At 32.7% G+C, this 22,028-nt stretch overlaps 1 protein-coding gene across 1 annotated transcript; it reads right to left on the minus strand.

The window, feature by feature from the left end:
- Positions 1–2,066: 2,066 nt before the first annotated feature.
- LOC106713441 (gelsolin-like) lies at positions 2,067–20,980 on the minus strand. Its single transcript, XM_045685332.1, has 11 exons — positions 20,911–20,980; positions 13,640–13,711; positions 8,642–8,716; positions 8,097–8,286; positions 6,298–6,413; positions 5,561–5,738; positions 4,734–4,834; positions 4,202–4,318; positions 3,606–3,671; positions 3,161–3,223; positions 2,067–2,191 (listed from the first exon to the last, which is right to left on the minus strand). The coding sequence occupies exons 2-11, from the start codon at positions 13,706–13,708 to the stop codon at positions 2,120–2,122; spliced, it is 1,047 nt and encodes a 348-aa protein (XP_045541288.1). The 5' UTR covers positions 13,709–13,711; positions 20,911–20,980; the 3' UTR covers positions 2,067–2,119.
- Positions 20,981–22,028: the final 1,048 nt, after the last annotated feature.

Genomic DNA, 22,028 nt, shown 5'->3' on the forward strand with positions numbered 1-22,028 from the left:
TTATTTGTAAAATTATTCTAAGAATTTAAGTATACTTACAATGTTTTCTTTTCAGCAGAATTTTTTAATCTGTTCTTGTGGGTTTTTATCTAAAAATATACCAACAAACGATAACGATTAATATATTTTGCTTTAATTATATAAAGAAATCCTGTATTTTTTTTATGTCAAAAGATGGCAAACGGCCACCTGAATTCGACGAAATAGCGAGGCGACCGTTGTCCAGACATCCGCAAATGCAGATGCGTTGTCTACCTTTAATTAACGGAGAAGTGAACGCACAGAAAGAGTATTTCTTAATAAAATCTTATAGTCTGAAAATAAAAAAAACAAGCAGGTTGAATGTTTTATAACATTTAAGGGAAGAATACAACAGTACTTAAAACAAATTAAACTTCTCAAAATTGGTAATAATAGTTATCGAATGATATTAAATTGAATAGTCTATACCTTTTGAAATATATTAGCAATACATTATAATCAAGTGTAATTGCAGATAATTTTTGTCAGGCGCTGTTTTAAAGAGCAGCTTTAATTTGATACTTCTAAACAACCTTTTCCTTACTTTAATTGATTAGATATCTAATAAATTCAAAAAGTTACTCTTGATAATAAATAATACACATTTAACATGTTGAAGATGTTTTTATTATAAAAAATAAAACAAACAAACTTTTCAGTAATATTTATTTGACAAACTTAAATATACAAACTAAACTTAGTTATTACAAAAAAAAAAATCACAAAATAAACACAGTTATAAAAAAGACAATTTAAATGGAACATAAAGCATGTGTTATGGAACTTTTTTAGTAACAATTTCAATTCTAAAAATTAAAAAAATAAAATCTCACATACAACTGTACGAAAAGTTTTCGTTCATTAATAAAAAAATGTAGTTAACTTAAGAAAAAAAATATACGAATACTAAAAGACATTTTGTATTGTTTTATTATAGAACAATAGTTAGAATTCGCCGAAATGGCGAAGCGACCGCTGCCCACAAACATCCGCAATTGCATTGTGTTGTTACAATCGACGGAGGAGACAAACAAAAAGAAAATGTTTCCCCTTCCTATATTCATATACATGTCTTCCTCCATCTAAGTCACCTCCCCTTCCCGTGATGGGAAGGGAAAGAGGATTAAAATTAGGCTTACTTTAATCGTAAATGTCAATTTAATAAAAAATAAACATTAAAAGCAATATATTTGTGCATTTCAAAATAGAGATTCGTTTGCAAGCAAATTAAAAATCCACAGCCGTATAAAAACTTATTAAAACAAATAGTCTTATATCGACGCCCCCACTGAATAACTCCGTAATAGGAAAAATCAAATTTTTCATGAGAAGCAAAAAAACCGTATTTCTTTAATAACTTCATCAATAATTATTGTACAAGAATCTTTTAGATACAAAAACAAAGCTAATTTTTATAGCTTCATTGTATTTAATTTTCATTCATATATTCCGGGCGTATTCTGTGCTATGAAGGAAAAATTATAATACCGGAAATAAAAAAAATAATCTGTTTCAATAATGACTTTTTATCTCCGTAATTTAAATTAAGAAAAATATAAAAAAAATTCACAACGTGTAATAGGACCTTTAGATGTCGAATTCGACGGAAAAGCAAGAACCCGGTAAGAGTACATTACAGGATTATTCGATAGAGGGTCGATATTATATAAAACTAGCTGTCGCCTGCGACTTCGTCCGCGCGCAGTTAAAAAATGGGGGAGGGTATGAAAAATAGATGTTGTCCGATTCTCAGACCTACTGAATATGCTCACAAAATTTCATGAGAATCGGTCAAGCCGTTTCGGAGGAGTTTAACCACAAACACCGCGAAACGACAATTTTATATCTATATATATATAAAAGAAAGTTGTGTTAGTTACACCATTTATAACTCAAGAACGGCTGAATCGATTTGACTGAAAATTGGTGGGCAGGTAGCTTAGAACCAGGAATAGGACATAGGATAATTTTTACCCCGTTTTCTTTTTTTTTTTTATTCTGCGCGGACGGAGTCGCGGGAAAAAGCTAGTTTTATATAAAATAAAATATGACAATCTGTTTTAATACAAGTTTTTAAACAATGAAAACAGATAAACATTTAATTCCAATCTTCAAAATACTGTTTGAAAGCAGCCGCTTCAGCACCTTCTGTTACCTTTGATATATGTACCTTAAATAAATTTAATTAAATTTAATATTCAACAAACAATCTCCAAATACAAAAACCGACGCAGAAACGACGAAAAAAAAATGGCCTCCAGACCTTTTGTTGACGTAAATTCCCTCAGTGTTGCCATTTAAAAATACGAGTACAAACAAATTTGGAGAATTCAAATCTAGATTCATTCAGAACGTCGGTTGCTCAGAGGTTATATAGGACACTTGACTTGCAATCTGCAGGTCCTAGGTTCGAATCCCGTCATGTACCAATGTGTTTTTAGATTTACATATGTACATTTATCTGACATTCTTAAGATGAAGGAAAACATCGTGATGTAAATATCTGAGAAGAAATTCAATGATATATGTTAAGTCAACTCGCACTTGACTGTGGTTGACTATGACATAGTCATCTCTAACTTAGTGTAGACTGTGAGACCCTCAGTGTATATAGTGAGCTGATGATGAAGATGATGGAATCTCCAGATACAAAAACCGATGCAGAAACGACGAAAAAATGGCCTCCAGACACCATTTCATCATCAACCTGTCCTTATCCCTATGTAGGGTCGGCACAGTATGTACTCCTCCATACATCTCTATCAGCTGTCATATCTGAATTTACCCCCCTTCTTACGCATATCCTCTTTCACACAATCCATACATACTTTCTTTGGTCTTCTTCTACCTTTATATCTTTTGTTTGTTGACGTAAATTCCCTAAGTGTTGCCATTTACAAGTACTAAATGACATTTGGACAATTCAAATCTAGATTAAACGTCAAATTTATATGAAACATTCTACTAGCTGTCGCCCGTGACTTTGTCTGTGCGAAATAAAAAAATAGCCTATTTATTTTTCAAGACTATGTTCTACATCTGTGACAAATTTCATCAAGATCTGTTGAGACGTTCTGCAGATATCTTCATACATACATCCATACATTCGCATTTATAATATTAGTAAGTAGTAACTTACCCAAGCAGGATAATTGTTGGCTTTCAAATATTGTTCCGCTTTCGCCATCGCAGCTGATTTCTCCTAAAAAAAAAAAAAAACATATAAAATAATTTCCTTACTTTCCTTTACTTAGTAACAACCCAATATATAATCTTCCATACATTTGTTATATATTAATATGTGGCAAAGTAAGAGGACATCTGAATTCGCCAAAATGGCGAAGCTAACTATAGATATGCATCCTCTCCGCCCTTCCTTAAGAAAACAGTGGGAAAGGAAAGAGGACTAAAATTAGCACTAATTTGAACATCTTTTTTAGCCGTTAAATCTGAATTCATTATTTTCAAAGAATATTTTTCGGACTTCAATCAATATAATAAGTTATTAGTAAACGAAAAATAAAATAGATTTGGTAATTTTTTTTTAATTTAATTTCTAAACTATGGTTGAAAATAATTCCTACCGTTCCATTGGATTTCCTGCCGACCCATACATAGATACTGCTGCCAGTGTCCAGTATGTAACATTCCTGTCAAAATAATTATTAAATTATGTAAAAATTATAATTTGGCTTTGTAACATTTCATTTTTGTAACACATCCATGTTACAAAACAATTGACATAGTAAATTGTGAATAAAATTTGTAACATTTCAATACAGTTCACTTATAAATATGACTTATAAGTCAACTGTATTAAAATTTTGTAACATTTCAATTTTGTAACACATTCGTGTTACATTTTAATAAATATGACTTATAAGTCAACTGTATTAAAATTTTGTAACATTTCAATTTTGTAACACATTCGTGTTACATTTTAATAAATATGACTAATAAGTCAACCGTATTAAAATTTTGTAACATTTCATTTAGTTACATATTTATGATAAATTTGTACAAAAATGACTTATAAGTCAACCGTATTAAAATTTTGTAACATTTCAATTTTGTAACACAATCATGTTACGTTTGGTAAAAAGTTCATTTAGGTAAATGTTTCATTATAAAACTGCAATTTAATAACCATAATATTATGGACCACCACTTCTATACAAACCTGAGTATCCAATAGATCTTTGTTCAATGGTCCAGAGAGTTTCTTGATCTCCAATTGACCAGTTCTGTCTGAGATCTCACTCAATGTTACTTCTTTAGTACTTCCTCTTTCAAACTCCTGAAGAACATATATTATAGAAGAATATAGAAGAAGAATATATAGTAAAAAGTACATAAGCAAATAACCAAGAACAATTTTAGAGTAAAAAAACTAAGTACTGGTATTTTATGGACTTTTTATGGTTTTTTTCGGCTGTTTTTTTATAGATTAAGTTCATTTTAATCACAATATATTTATTTCGCGCTTTTTACATTACTACAGTAGTTGTACAAATATGAATTTACAAACGAATTAAGTAGTTTTAAGTATAACCTAGAAATATTAAATCTGTAAAGTCAACGAAGTTTTCGATGATTTAGTTAGGATTCCAACATATTTAAAAGAACCACAATACTACCGACATTAAGTTTTTTTTAGTGTTAGTTAAAGATTTCGCATAAGCTTTTGACATGGTTTATCAATCCTTACTCACTTCATCATCACCACCTTCTTCCGCATCAGGAACTGAATCCTGATCACCAGAGCCCAGTGCTTCGAAGAACGTCTCCAGATCACCTTCGTGTGAGAAAGGATCTAAAAGTATAATGAAATGATGAAGAGATTACCGCAAGGTACATTTTAGGACCACTTTTGTAAAATTATTTAATTACAGAGGTTTAAAATCAAAACTTTTATTTGTTAAAATGTGTTTTTATAAAACAAATTGAACATTAAATATAGTACACTTGCTATTTATCTAAAAAGAATAAAGTAAATACGAAAAAATAAAACATAGTCAAGTATATTTTCAAATGCATTTAAGTACAAAACAAATTCTAACTAAATTATATTTTGTCTCGTAGCTACGTATTAGCTAATATTTTGTTAGTGTTCGTAAAATAAAACATTCGAACTATCAAATAAATGACCTGAATAAACGATTCAATCATCAGCTCACTATACGTCCCCATCGAGGGGCTCTGAGCATACCCTAAGTTAGGTGTGACAAGATCATAGTCAACCACAGCTCAGTAAGGGTTGACTTCACAAGTATCTTTGAATTTATACGCAGATATGTGTAGGTTGCATCACGATGTTATCCTTCACTATAAGAACGTCGGATAAATGTACATATGTAAATCAAATTCATAAACACAATGGTACAAAGCGGTATTCGAACCTAGGACCTGCAGAATGCAAGTCAAGTGCTTAACCTCTGAGCCAAACGGCTTATTGCAAGTCCATATTCGAGTTATGAGTTTAAAATCGATGTTTTATTAACTGTGAGATGTGAAGTATTGTTTTAATTTGTCTACTCACCAATAATCTCAATATTAGCTCTACCATTATGGTCCTGATCTTTGATCTGATTAGCAACAGTGATAGCTTTCAACCTCTCAACAGTCTTAGAACCATCTCCCACGTATACAAAGATGTTGTGATTAACATCGAGTATAAAACAGTCTCCCTTGTTCATTGATTTAACAGATGCTTCAACCTGGAAGATAACATTGAAAACTAGACATATCGATGGCTCCTACGATTTTGGAACAATATGCAAATTGACAACTTTACAGGAGAGGCTCTCAAAGTTTCAACCATATAGGAAAATAAGCCCTGGGCCTTTTACTTCAGCAAAAAAATAAGATTTACACCAGTAAATGTGTATTTGTGTTTAGTGCATGTTGTTAATATAGTAAGAGGTAGCTTTTAATACTAAAAAATAATCAATTTGTTCCTTTGGCCCTTATACATAGGACCAATCGATATCATTGTTGATGGCCATTTTTTTTAAAAAGGCTAAATCAAAATAACAAAATGGCTGACAGAACTGTACATAACAAGTTATAAGATAGCAGATGCGTTACCTACTTTTAAAGAACAGAAGAGGTGATGCAAAGAAAGAGGTCATTTCCCTGTCCAATTATTAACAAGAAAGTGACGAGATTGGCTACAAAGGTAGTAGAAGACCAAATAACTACGTACAATATGTAATTTGTAAAGAATTGTTTTTGAAACATTGTCATGTCCATTTCAAACCCCAATACATATCTTACCTGTTTAACACGAACATTTCTTCTGCCTTTAATCTGGAACAATCTCTTCTCAGCTCCAGGATTGATGGTCACATGACTGAAGCCTGAAGCATGTCCTCCATCCATGTATCTAATAGCTAGAATTAAACTTACCAATTAACATACAACAATATGAAACAGTAGTAAATACTTCCCAAGTAGAATTGACGACAGGCAGGCGTAAAAAATTAAGCCAAAACTTTAAGGTTTATAAAACCTTGTGTGTTGATTCCACTTGAGTGGGAAAAGACCAGGGAGACGATGATAATAATATGAAACATTGATACCTAGTGCTATACATAAAGTGGTTTAGGATATGTGGAGTCAGAAGACCAGGGCCGAAGCCAGAAAATAAAACTAAGGGGTTCCAAATTGCAGAGATTTGCAAAATCAGTGACATTTAAAATGATGCCTACGAAAAAAATGATATACCCATTTCAATCGCCAAATGATGCATGTTTCAAACGTTCATGTTTTAAAAAAATCATGAATGTTTAATATACAATTTTAAAGATAAAAACCAATACAGTCGATCCTTGATAAGCGAGATAACTCTATAAGCGAGAGTCATTGTCGGGTCCCGACATCTCCATAAGCGAGAAACTCTGGTTAGAGAGAAACTTCTAGAAGCGAGAGAAATATCGCAGTACCTTGGAATCTTGCTTATATGTTCAACTGTATTGTATCCAAATATGTGATGCAAACATTGTTTTTATATTTATATGAAGACATGCGCATTGAAATTTTCAATGTAAAAATACACCAGAATTTTATTTATTCACATTCTTTTATTCCACATGCACATTGATTTATTTTATATACTATAATAAGAGAACAATTTAACCCTTTATATTATATTTATACCCTAAATTCATTCCAGGATATGCTACATTTTCTATATATATAAAAGAAAGTCGTGTTAGTTACACTATTTATAACTCAAGTACGGCTGAATCAATTTGACTGAAAATTGGTGGTCAGGTAGCTTAGAACCAGGAAACGGACATAGGATAATTTTTACCCCGTTTTCTATTTTTTATTCCGCGCGGACGGAGTCGCGGGTAAAAGCTAGTCTTGTATATAAAATTCTAGTGTCACAATGTTAGTTACCATACTCCTTTGAAACGGTTTGATTGATTCAATAGGTCTGAGAATCGGATATCTATTTTTCATATCCCTATTAAGGTTTTTTAACTGCACACGGTTGGAGTCGCGAGCGACAGCTAGTATTTATTTGAATTTACTTATTTTGAATGTATCTATATGTATAGCGTTGCCAGGCGTCCGGATAAAGCCGGACATAGGCAGGCTTTTTGATTGCGTGTCCGGCCAATATAAACGGTTTTCCGGCTTTTGTTAGGCTTTTTACATTTCCCAAACGAGAATGTACCTTAATACTGAGACAAAATCCTAAATAATATAGGGTGTCCGACCTTTCTACCCAAATGTCCGGCCAAACTGGCTGGTCTGTCCGGCTAGTAGGTTTGGCGACGTGGCAACCCTATATATATATGTATCCAAAATAATTATAACACATTATTTATATTTTCTATTATATCCCATAATATTTTTATTTCCCCTTTCCATGCAAGGATACTTGCGTTTTTCCGAGGTCGGTTTCATTCTAGAAAAATTCTTTTGATCTGTAAAATGTTGAAGTGAAGCATTTAAATACATCAATTTATATATATTTTTTTAATTCGACAAATAGCCATTTTGTTGGGTCACTTGTTCATTTTAATACCATCCACTGTTATTAGAAACTTATATTAATAACTCACCAGGTTCGAAGTAACTCAGGAACTGTCTAGACTCATGACCTTGGGTCTCTCTGTGCTGTACAGCATCTCCATGGAACTGTTCATCATCCAGGTTAACAGACAAGATAGCGGCTGCCCCAGCTTCATCTTGACTAGTATTGGAACCCAACCAGAAGTGAATGTCCCAGGATAGGTTTGATGCGCCTGATGTCTGTTGATAATGAGTAAATTAAATTGTTCGTACAATTAAAAAGTTGTTATTTTGACTTGAATAGGCGCCCTCTATAAGTTCAATTAAGTTTTGTAACAACGCCATCTATTGTTCTAAAAACGTACTTTTATTAGTTGAGATCATTTCAAGCGAATGGCGCGCTAAAGTTACCAAACCAAGTGTCAGATAGTTGTAGTGAGGGGACGTAAGAGTTTATATTTTTGTAGGTCTAGTGTTGCACCGATACACCGGCACATTGTTGATTTTCTAAAAGTACTAATAAATTTATATTAATTAAAAATTGAAGGACATAGTTTAAAAATTAAAGTTTTAATAATTTTAGATGTTTATATACCTTAAGCACTATATAGGAATCTCCGGAGTAAAAATTGCCATATTGATTTAGAGGTACAGCAACAGGCTCGAAGTTCTGAAACAAAAACACCCATTTAAAATGAAACTAACGGTTTTCCATTGCTAAAATATCATACAAAACCAAATAACTATCTTTATTCTTTAAATAAGAATGAAAAAGGATGACAACACTTTGTTCAAGAAACAACAGAATTAATCAAAAACAGAAACAGAGTTAATCGAATCAAAAACTAGAGAAACGTTTACAACAAAAAAACTACACGAAAATAAACACACTGTATACATCTGTGAGTACAGATTTAGAGACAACTCATCGCATCTACATTTCCTGTGTGAAACGTTCGTTAAACTTATACAGGGTGTTGCAAAGTTTATAAATAAAAATAAGAGTATAGTATATAACTTCACTGTTTAAAATACTAGCTTTTACCCGCGACTCCGTCCGCGCGGAATAAAAAATGTACACAAGATAAAAAAGTTCCTATGTCCGTCTCCTAGTTCTAAGCTACCTCCCCATCAATTTTCAGCTAAATCAGTTCGACCGATCTTGAGTTATAAATAGTGTAACTAACACGACTTTCTTTTATATATATAAAGATGTATTGTTGTCTCTTTTTTGTCGAAGAGAATGAAAAGGATAACAATAATACAAGTAGGTATCACTAACTAAATATAAACGTTTAACACTCAAGCAATTTATTCGGTGTCGGCACCGACTTTAGTGCCCTTCGGGGGCTCTCTTTTAAGGTGAACGAAACTGATTTTGTTTCACGATCGCTGTTCGTCTATCTTACTAATGTTATAAATTCGAATGTTTAGATGGACGGATAGATGGATGGATGTTTGTTTGAAGATATCTCAAGAACGGCCGCATGGATCTCGATGATATTTGACATAGAGGTAGAGCATAGTCTGGAAGAACACATAGGCTACATATTACGTTTTTTTTAATGTTGCGCGGACAAAGTCGCGGGCGACTGCTACTACACAATGACATTGTCAGCCAGTGACATGTGTTAACATAATTTCTCATTTCTATTAAATTTAAATACACGTAAAAAACTTGCGCTACAATATAAATTTATTAAAAACATTATCAGAATCTTGACAAAAGTGTAACGACGAGTTATGACCACTGAAGAATCCGTTCAAATAAATATATTTTTGGTACAAGTTTCAAAATAGCAAATCCATGTTTATAATGTTTTAGATTTTTCGAACATACTGTATCTAAATATTTATACATCTATGCTGGTAGTCTATTTATATATCAACAGTAACCGGATTAGCGGCGACAGACGAATTTATGCGTACATTCTAGTAACAACATAGGACTTTGGATAATACATGTATTTTACTAGCTGTAGCCCGCGACTCCGTCCGCGCGGAATTAAAAAAATACTTAATAGCTTAGAATTAAAAAGGGTCAGGTCACTTGTCTAAAATAGTTTGGGGATCCCTGTTCTAGACTATGTTCTACATGTACGCCAAATTTTATCAAGATCCGTTGAGGCGTTCCGGAGATATCCTCAAACAAACATCCATATAAACATTCGCATTTATAATATTAGTTTGACAACTGACGCTTATGAAGTATCGAATTAATTTTGTATGAAGATTAATTTTGTCCATATACATAAGGAACAACTATAAACTATTGAGCTTGTCTTGTAAGAAACTTAATCTAACAAATAAGTACCTACTAAAATTTAGGTTTTTTTTAATTTATTTCAATTATTTGTATCGCCCACTTAACTAAAAAAAAACATTCAAAACTAATAAACACATTCCTTTTTTTGCTTGTCAAAAACTGAATTTTTGATTTAATGTTTTATTTCTTTATGTAGTTTTGAAAAACAAAGTATGAATAAAAAGAAACAATTTTATTTGTATTGTAATTAAAAAATAATAATCAAGAAATTTTACTTTGCAAGTTCTATGAGAAAAACCATAGATAATTGAAAAGATTCATAACCAATTTTACTCAACCCATCTCTAGTGAATTGTTAAATGAACTATCAAACTACTCATCCTTAAATAGACACGTTACAAAGTTCAATCCACAAAATGAACTCCGCCCAGTTGGCACACCTAAAAGCCACTGCTTGGAAATTGAATTGAAAATGAACTCCGACAAATAAACAGATAAATTAACACGCTCCATCAACTTGTTTTTGTTCAAAACATTTCCAAAAATACATAAATATATCGTTGTTTAAAAATAACTTTCTATATCACTTCGTGAATCTTACGACTTCAGTATAAGTGAAATCATTTTAGACATCCTATATTTTATACACATAAAAGTAAAGAGAACATTACATTTTATTATTTAATTATTGCCATCAAAGTACAAATGAACCATTAAAATGTGCTTGGCTTAAAGCCAAGTACATTTTGACTTACAGCCAAGTACATTTTAATAAAAAAACAACAGTCACATCTTACTAATATTATTAAACAAAATAAACTGTAAATATTTCATGCACGTGATTTATTTGATTTGTTCATAACGAGAGAATCTAATATATAAAATTCTCGTGTCACAGTTTTCGTTCCCGTACTCCTCCGAAACGGCTTGACCGATTCTCATGAAATTTTGTGAGCATATTCAGTAGGTCTGAGAATCGGCTAACATCTATTTTTCATAACCCCCCCCCCCCCCATTTTTTTTAACTGCGCGCGGACGGAGTCGCGGGCGACAGCTAGTAATTTATAAAAATGTATGTCTGTTTGCAAGTCGTTTGTTCCCGGAAACCTCTGAAACGGTTGGACCGATTTAGACGTGATTTTGACTGGAAGGTAGATGGTATATGCTAGAGTTATTTAGGTTATTTTTTTAAACAACTACAAACTAATCAGTAAAATAAACTTATGCTGAACGATCACAAAGAATTTGTTTCTAGTATTTTTGTTTTCAATCTCCTAGCGCTCATTTGATGTTAAATGCGTTTTTTGTTTTCGCATAGCTACGTGATTTAAAAATATCACCTCAAGGTCAATAGAAAGGTATTTCTTTCTAGAAATTACTGTTTTAATTAACTGAGTATTGTACACGTAATGTGTTTGATCAGCCAGTAGATATTTTCATCCATAGACATTGTACATTTAGCGTTAAAACTAGTAATTTTTTGTACATATTATCTTACTAAATAAATGCGAAAGCTTAGATGTATGTTTGTTTGAAGATATCTCCGAAATGGTTCAACAGAACTTGATGAAATTTGTCACAGATGTAGAACATAGTCTGAAAGAACACATAGGCTACTAATTAAGTTTTTTTTAATTCCTCGCGTGCAAAGTCGCGGGCGAAAACTAGTAACTACCATTAGTACCTTTATTTTAAAATAATACTTCCCTTTATCTCACAATTTTAATGAATTTACTGACAAAATTAAATAGCCAAAATACGCAGTGGTATTTGATAGTCCTCTGTTTCAACATAATTTAGGCGTTAAATTGGATTGTTATTTTTAATTCAATTGGCATTTTGTTACACCTTTGATAGGACTTCGATTCGTTTTACCCAGAATTTTATAAGTTTAATTTCAGTGTAGTCTTTTAGATCTATATATATAAAAGAAAGTCGTGTTAGTTACACTATTTATAACTCAAGATAGGTCGAACTGATTTAGCTGAAAATTGATGGGGAGGTAGCTTAGAACTAGGAGACGGACATAGGAACTTTTTTTTTTATCTTATGTGCATTTTTCTTATTCCGCGCGGACGGAGTCGCGGGTAAAAGCTAGTTTAAAATAAATGCTAATTTTTATATAGATCGATGTTTGTTAGAAGATATCTCCGGAACAACTCAACAGATCTTGATGAAATTTGTCACATATGTAGAACATAGTCTGGAATAACACATAGGCTAGTAATTAAGTTTTTTTTAATACCGCGCGGACAGAGTCGCGGATGACAGCTATTCTGTAAATTAACATTCCTATGTACAGGTGTCTTAATGAATGGATAAGTTTAAAACCCCTTATAGTACATCCATCAAGAGCTCAGATAAAAATGAAATAAAAAAATGTGTAATGGGGTTCGCAAAGTATTATAAAATTGCATATTTATTTGATTTTCTTCAGCATGTACTTTTGTCTTATAGTTGGTTTCTAAGACATAAAACTATGTATAAAACACATCATCAGCCCATTATCTTTAACGAAATAACGATAGCAATATGTTTTATACGGGGTTTTTGGTCTCAGAAACCAACGATTAGTAGATATGCTGCTCCTATAGTGCGGGCTATACGGATTCTCAATATCATATCAAGGGTTATAGATATATTTAGTTTCAGCGAGCCGAAATTCACAGAGGCTGCCTATAGATGTGTGGAAGACGTTTGAATATTAAATTTATTGATTATTGATTAATTGATTAATAATATTGATGTGTAGTTACGCGTTGATATATTCTTGCACTGTTTATCTATGTGTTTTTTTTTATTTGCCATTGTTATGTGTTTTTACTGTTATTATAAATGTTATCGTGTAAACTACAGTCAAAACCGTTTATAGCGACATCGTTTAGAACAACATACCGGTTAAATGGACCAAAATCAAAGGTCCTGGCTGAATGTTATATACATATCTTTCCTATTAATACCTGTCACCGGTTGTTACAACTATCGGTTTTTACGACTCAATATGAGTAGTCCCTTCGATGTCGTTATAACAGATTTTGACTGTAGTATGTATAGTGTCAAATTGGTTGCGTACTGTAAGGATGCTATGCAGTTGTTTTTAAATAAATAAGAAAAAAAAAATAAAAAAAATATTTGCCCAAGCTTTAACAAGTAAGTAATGAGATTGCATTTCGCGACAAAGGTAGAGGAAGAGATAGTATTGTATGAAGTATATGTGGGAGGGAATTAATTCAAATATGACGTCTCTATATGGAAGAGTACATACTGTATCAGGAAACTACAGGATGATAATTAGTATTTTTATTGGATTAATTAATTTTAACTTACTTCAATACGCCATATCTCCAAACCTTGTTTCTTTCCCGCGTCCGCAAAAGCTGGATGTACTTCGGGCATTTTCTGTAACAATAACAAAAAAAATCATAAGATCTAGTTTCTAACTACGCCGAAATAAACAGAGTAATGTCAAAATAATATACTTGGCGGCCATTAAATTAATATTTTCCGTTATTTTATTAAAAAAAAACTAGCTTTTACCCGCGACTCCGTCCGCGCGGTATAAAAAATAGAAAACGGGGTAAAAATTATCCTATGTCCGTTTCTTGGTTCTAAGGTACCTGCCCACCAATTTTCAGTCAAATCGATTCAGCCGTTCTTGAGTTATAAATAGTGTAACTAACACCACTTTCTTTTATATATATAGATAGATGAGAGATAAACGATTGGTATTTGAAATGGATTGGTACTGCAAGATAAGAGTGGCTAATGTTTTTTTTTTCATATTATAAAATAAACAAAAAGCTAGCTGAATTCGGCCAACAGCGAAGACACCGCTGTCCTTAGACATCCACAATGACAGATTATTTCTCCTTTATTATAAAAGGGTGGGAAGGGAAACAGGACTAAAATTAGACCTCCGACACGCACACTCATCAAACTGTCGGCGGAATTACTTCTACTTGACGTCTGTTATCTGTGTAGTCGTGGTATTGCACCGGACGTGTAGGTCCATTCGTGTAACAGATGTTACTGGCGTCTACCACTATTATGTTATAAAGTAATGGAAGAAAAATACGTAACGTTAACTGCAATTTGTCTATGGTTTAGAGTTGGAACGAAGTTCCTTATCGCGCGTTGTGAAAGGGGGCTAGACGGTAAAAATTCTTACGAAAAGTTGTCACGACACTTTTTGCTATAGTAAGTATGTTAACGACGAATGAGCGCTACTTCACCATGGCAACGACGTGACAATATATAACGAAAATTCATAGAAATAAAATGTACTTCTTGTGAAGACTTAAGTTTTTTATTCATAGAATAAACATTGGTTCCTTCACTAATTAATAGAAAGGAACTTCGTTCCATCCGGGTGTCCCTTGACACCTCTCAAGTTTTTTTTATTTGAATGCGGTATATTGTACAGTTAATATTTGCTATCTTAAGTTTAGTTAGATTAAAAATTGTTAGAATTAATAATCCAAACATTGACATAATCAGGGAGAGTGAAGGGAGCTTTCTATTACACAACGTTAACAGATTTGTGGTACACTTTACTAAGGAACTATTACTATTTGAGATAAGAGTTTTAGCACTGTAACTTCAATTCAAGTCTAGTTTTCGTATTTTTATTTCTAACGCCATCTGTTAGAAAATTATAAAACAAACTAGCTGTAGCCCGCGACTCCGTCCGCGCGGTTAAAAAAAAAATGAAAAATAGATGTTGTCCGATTCTCAGACCTACTTAATATGCTCACAAAATTTCATGAGAATCAGTCAAGCCGTTTCAGAGGAGTACGGGAACGAAAACTGTGACACGAGAATTTTATATATTAGACTAGCGACCCGCCCCGGCTTCGCACGGGTGCAATGCAAAATATACCTACTACAGAATGTCCTTATACACAACGTTCACAGCGTTCACATTAGAAACCTTTAAATTTATCAGTGTTTCTCTACTATATTATGCATTTATTATACATACAAACCTTCCTTAAGAATCACTCTATCTATTAAAAAAAACCGCGTCAAAATCCGTTGCGTAGTTTTAAAGATCTAAGCATACATACGGACATACAGCGAAAGCGACTTTGTTTTATACTATGTATATTGATAAGATATGCCACCCGATTTTATACACTAAAATATTTTTTTTTCTTTACGTTATATTGTACAAATTTTTACAAGTTAGAAATCTTCACGAGCTCTCCTAAATCACAGCTTTTGTTAGTTATGGCAACATTTCCTTACCATTAGGTAATAGATTCCTTCTATGTATTTAACCAGAAGGTACAAAAGTGCATATAGATAAAATAACAACCGCAGTCACTAAAATACATGTTAAAATTCTTAAAAGTGAACTTAAAATGCATAATAAACATAATAATATTAAGCAAACCACACAAGCAATTATTAATGACACGAGGATAACTGTCAACGTCATAGTTTGACATTTGACAAGTGACAGTTGGCGCGAAATGTACAAACATCGGAGTTTGACATTTGAGAGCAAACACTGAGAAATATGTCCATGAAGGTTTAATAAAGAATTTAAGGTTGAGGAGGACATTTCTGAAATCAATTTTAAATGAAAGTTAAAATATTAGATTAAATATAATACATAAAAACTAAAATATGTCATTAAAAGGTGTCCCTTTAGACAAGGTTCCGAAGATACTGGCAGCGTTCCCCCTTTGAATGGCTAGACTAATTCTTTGTCCGAGGTAGCTGCCAGATCTTCGGTCTCCTGTGATGTCGACTAACCTTTTTGCTGTTTCCTTAAAAAGCTTTCTAGCGCTAGGACCCCACGGACCAAGGGTCTCGACACCGAATGGGACAAATTCATATTCGGTTTAATAAATAAATGGGATAAACTATGATTTTATTTTGACATGAAGAAGCACAACACACGGCAAAAATCCAGAATGGTAGGCAGAACATTGAAGTCCATTTGTAGCAGTTCTGAAATATATAACCCGACAGCCGATGCCTGCACGACGGTTCCTGGATATTTCGTCAATTAAGTCAAAGTAGCACTTGACTTGTATTAATTTGTCCACACTCTAAATGGTCACGACCAATTTGTATAGCCGGCATAAAACTATGGAAAAACATACGGATCGATTGATACCTCACTAGTCAAAATAGGTCAAGGCATTTATGTCACAACAGATCGATAAAAAAATCTCGCAAACCTCTTTCCTCTCTTGTCTATCAGGCAAGGAATAAATTAGGAATAATCGTATCCGACCACCTAACAATGTATACCATGACCGCACTTAAAAGGAATTAAAAAGAAACTTTTAAAAAATCTGCTATATTTTATTAGGCTCTGCTCTCTCCGCAGTAAACAATACAAGGCCATTTCTATGGAATCACCTATCTCTTTCTAACGTAATCTGATCACATTGTTTGAACAATGATGGGAATTGACGCTAATGTCAAAGCAAGGTCATAGGTTTTAGCTGAAAGTATGCCTCTTGTTAATTGACATTTATAGGTTAACATTTAGAATTATTTCGCCTTGTCCGAAAAGTTTAATGGTTTTTGTATTAGATAATGGTTCTTTGTATTAATGGGGGTAACACAGGGGGGGGGGGGTGTTATATAGTTTTATATAGAACTAGATGTCGCCCGCGAATCTGTTTGTGAGGAATAAAAAAAACTTAATAAGTAGCCTATGTGTTCTTCCAAATTTCATCAAGATCCGTTGAGCCGTTCCGGAGATACCTTCAAACAAACATCCATCCGTCCATCTAAACATTCGCATTTGTAATATTAGTAAGATAAGGTGTCAAACGAACAAGAGGACTCCTGAATACGCCGTAATATCAAACCCACTGTCCATAGATATCCTCAGTTGAAGATGTGGTGCCTACATTTAATCGAAAACGGACTAAAATTACGTCAACGGCACGCACACTCATCAAGCGAAATGCAGAATTGCTTCCACGTGACGCCTGTCTTCTGTGTGGTTGTGGTATTTAACCAACGAGCTGGTCATATCGTGCAACAAATATTGCTAGCGTGTACTGTTAAAATCTACATAAATATTTTCTTTCTCGTATACTAATTGATTAACGGACATAATTATTTCTATCGATATGTAAATACTTAAAACAAATACACACTTCAAATATAGATAAAGTTAATGCTTTATTTGATTATATTCAAGTACCTAACGCAATTTGAAACGAATATATCAAAAGCAATAGAAAACACTTATGAATATTGTAAGGATAGACACAGACCGTGGTGGAGCATAACATATTTTTATCGTAAGTAAATTTAAGCTTTAAACGATTGAGACAAGGTTTAATTTTTCTTTTCTCGTATTTTACGCTAGCTTTTGATAACGTGCAAAGTAAAATTAAACCTTATTGCATTGAAATAAAGCTGAATTTTATTTGCTATAAACATCTGCTCTGTTCTCCTTTCCTGTTTGTCTGAACCCTAAGAGGATAGGTAATTAAATTAGAGTTTCTTATTTATGTTTAAGGCTAATAAAAATTGCTTTATTTTACGGTGTTTGGAGTGCAGTGTAAATACATATAGTTGTCTCTGTATAGTTGATGAAAGGGATGGCTTTGTAGTACAAGTTTTTCTTAAATATGTTACCTTGTTGAGTCAGAATGGGTTAAACACTGGATTAAGTGTTTTTGGTCGTCCGCTATAGTCATAGCAAGCGGCCACCGAAGGACCTAGCACGAAAATTTGTGAGAAAAAACTTAAGAGGTGTGTTGGGACACCCAGATGGAACGAAGTTCCTTTCTATTTATTAGTGAAGGAACCAATGTTTATTCTATGAGTAAAAAACTTAAGTCTTCACAAGAAGTACATTTTATTTCTATGAATTTTCGTTATATATTGTCACGTCGTTGCCATGGTGAAGTAGCGCTCATTCGTCGTTAACATACTATAGCAAAAAGTGTCGTGACAACTTTTCGTAAGAATTTTTTCCGTCTAGCCCCCTTTCACAACGCGCGATAAGGAACTTCGTTCCAATTATTCGTAACGTTATTGTCGATGTACTTTACACCCGATATCTATACAAATCTAATATACGTACGTTATGAACATTTTCTAGCAAACATTTTAAGTTAGGTCCCATAATTTCGCTAAAATAACTTAGTAATTGCCTATGAGCTTTACTAGAAGAATCTATTTAAAACTAGCTTTTACCCGCGACTCCGTCCGCGCGGAATAAAAAATAGAAAACGGGGTAAAAATTATCCTATGTCCTTTTCCTGGTCCTAAGCTACCTGCCCACCAATTTTCAGTCAAATCAATTCAGCCGTTCTTGAGTTATAAATAGTGTAACTAACACGACTTTCTTTTATATATATAGATGTACAAAATATTTTAAACAAGTATTATCCTAATTTTAAAGAATAGATGGTCAACCTAGTGGTCGGTCGATTGACCTTGTAGTAGACCTTGAGAAGACTGGTCGTTTGGTTTTATATCATTTGTTCTTATTTTGTCAGACACAATTTCACTGTCAAGGTTGTTATAAAAAAATGGTTTGTAAAAATGGAGAAATATTTTCTAGATTGTTATAGTTTAATTGATATATACGAGTATTTTTTTATGTTTAAAAGATTTATAGTAGCAATTACTCATGACTTCGTCTGCTATGAATTAAAAAAAAATCTAGTAATAAATATATTCTATATCACTCTAGTGTAGCTTCTCAACAGTGAAAGAATTTTTCAAATCGCTTCAGTAGTTTCTGACAACAACTGAACAATCAAATTATAAATAAACTAATTGACGCCCGCGACTCAATCCGCGTAAAATTGAAAGAAAACTTTATTAGTAGTCTGTGTTCTTCCAGACTATGCTCTAAATCTATGCCATCATCAAGATCCTAATGCTACCCAAAGACAGTATTTCACGCGAACGAAGTCGCGGGCACAGCTAGTATATATAAGTTTGTATACTATACTAGCTTTTACCCGCGACTCCGTCCGCGCGGAATAAAAAATAGAAAACGGGGTAAAAATTATCCTATGTCCGTTTCCTGGTTCTAAGCTACCTGCCCATCAATTTTCAGTCAAATCGATTCAGCCGTTCTTGAGTTATAAATACTGTAACTAACACGACTTTCTTTTATATATATAGATAACTAGCTTTTACCCGCGACTCCGTCCGCGCGGAATAAAAAATAGAAAACGGGGTAAAAATTATCCTATGTCCTTTTCCTGGTTCTAAGCTACCTGCCCACCAATTTTCAGTCAAATCGATTCAGCCGTTCTTGAGTTATAAATAGTGTAACTAACACGACTTTCTTTTATATATATAAGATATATGTACAGTTATATTAAAATAGTGGGATTATCAGATATATGTCACCCTTAAGTAATCATGTGCCCTACCCTTATGCCACACCCTACTTCCTATTACGACCTTTTTGCCCGTCTGACTGGACGTATTATTTTTTACAGGTAAGTAGTTTGTGTGACATACGAAAAATCGAGTCCTGCTCTATTTTATACGTAGACTCCACAGAACTGATGCGTGGATCTAACTGAAATTTGGTACAGATGTAGAACATAGCCTCGAAGAACACATAGTATACTAGGTTCTTTAAAATAAAGCACGGACGGAGTCGCGGGCGACAACTAGTACTCTATACTAATATCGTAAAGTTGAAATATTTGTTAACTTTACTAATTCCACGCAAAGTCGCTGACATCTGCTAGTTTTAAAAATGCTTTCTATATTTATTATTTAACCTAGTCATTGTCGAGTAATTTCGTTACAAACGTCTAAACTATTTTATAACTAGAACTTTCCGTAAAAGGTGATAAAATTCTAACGAGATATATTTTCTTATGTGGTGTCGCTCTTAATCCGGTAGTTATTAGATCATGTTACGTCGAGTTAAAATTCCATTTTAAAACGTGTTAAATAGACTAGTTATTACCAAAGTGGTCTAGAACCTGGGGTTAGTAGACCCTAGGGGTGTACGATGGGGGAGAAAGTTGCCAGTTAACAAATTGAAGAGATTTAATAGGGGTTTGGTTCCCCAAAACCAGTTACATTTAAGGGACGAGAAAAAAGTTTTATAGAGCCTTTATTTTTTTAAATGTTATTACAAATATCTTGGCTAGTTTTTATCCAAAAGGAAAACAAAAAAATCTTGACGTTTACGTTTTTTTCCTTATTAAACTATTTCCTTGTAGCGTGTTGTAAGTCTAAACTCTAGTTTTACAAATTAGATAAAAATAAAAAAAAAGAACTGCATTCGACAAAATCAGTTCAGCAGTTAAGGCTAAAAATTACAATGTAATCTTACAAGTAAACTAATACATAAAATAGTACATAGGCGCAAAAAATATTTCGCTTCCAAGTATAATAAGAAGGAAAAGAAAAACCCATAACGGGATAAACAAAGATTACACATGATTATTTTTTTAAATTAATATAACATCTGTAAACTTTCTAAAGCAATACAAGACAGACATGGAGAAAATTATTCAATATTTTTTGAGCAAGTTTTAATTTACATTTTATACATTTACTTTCATAAAGTTAACTACAATCTTTAGAATGTAATACACTACTTGAAATGAATAAAAAAACATCGTTTTACTAACCTACGAGTGAACAACACACGTCCTTATGTCGCAAACACCGGCAACGAACTGGTGTACTAGTTTAACAAACAAAAAACAACTGTTATTTCCAAGTTATTTCTACTTTATTGCTATAGTAATGCGCCAGAAATAGCAGTTAATATAGCAGTTTTTGTAACGTAGTTGAAAAAAATAATTTCGTTTGTCGTATGTACTTTGATTACGACGGATTTATAAGTTTTAGCTTATGACACATTTCTAGTGAGCATAATACTAAAAGTTATATTATTTTTCTCCCTGGAAATATACCTTTTAATAGATATTTTCAAACAAACGTTTCAAATTATATAAAATTTTGTTGTGTTGAAATGTGTTACACACAGACTCCTGGCAATTAATAATAAATCAAAAAGAAGTATACAAACAGATTACACTAGATAAGAAATTTAAATGAAAACAATAATCGTCATTTTCCCAATAAAATAAATTAATTAGAAACTTTAACCTTTCAAGAAACGGTTATTTTCAACATATCTGCTATATAGCGTTACGCTAAATTAAACTAATAAACCGATATCTACTAAACAAACTAGCTTTGTTTGTCAACGCGTTATTAACTGAAACTAAACATAGATAACTTAATTATAGAGACACGCTACGTAACATATCTGAGTCAGATTTAATTGCTAATGGTAATTAAAATTTCAAGGAAAATGGACATTAGTGCGTAATATAAATGGAAGATATTATCGAAATGAAGGTTTGAGAAGTTACTCCGCGTAGTTCCTAAAGTAGCTACTTTAGTAACAAAGGCAATTTTTTTTTTATTCCACACAGATCAAGTTGCAGACAACAGATGATTTTAAAGGAAATTTATTCCGAAAGATTCTTTAAGACTTCTTAGTGTTTTAGGAAGTAATTTCGGGAAAAACTGGGAACATCTTCTAAGATGTTCGTAGAGATTAGTGCTGCGTCACAGAAAATTCTTATTTACTCTGATCAGATTTACAAGAAGGTTTTTTATGATTTTAAATCATGTTACTGAGGCAGTTTGCCAAATATTTTATTGTTAGGATGTAGACACGTAGCCATATAGTATTTTTTATTTTATAATTTGAATTCGTTATCTTTACAAATAA

This window comes from Papilio machaon, chromosome 29 (assembly GCF_912999745.1).
Source record: "Papilio machaon chromosome 29, ilPapMach1.1, whole genome shotgun sequence".
Taxonomy (NCBI): Eukaryota; Metazoa; Arthropoda; class Insecta; order Lepidoptera; family Papilionidae; genus Papilio; species Papilio machaon.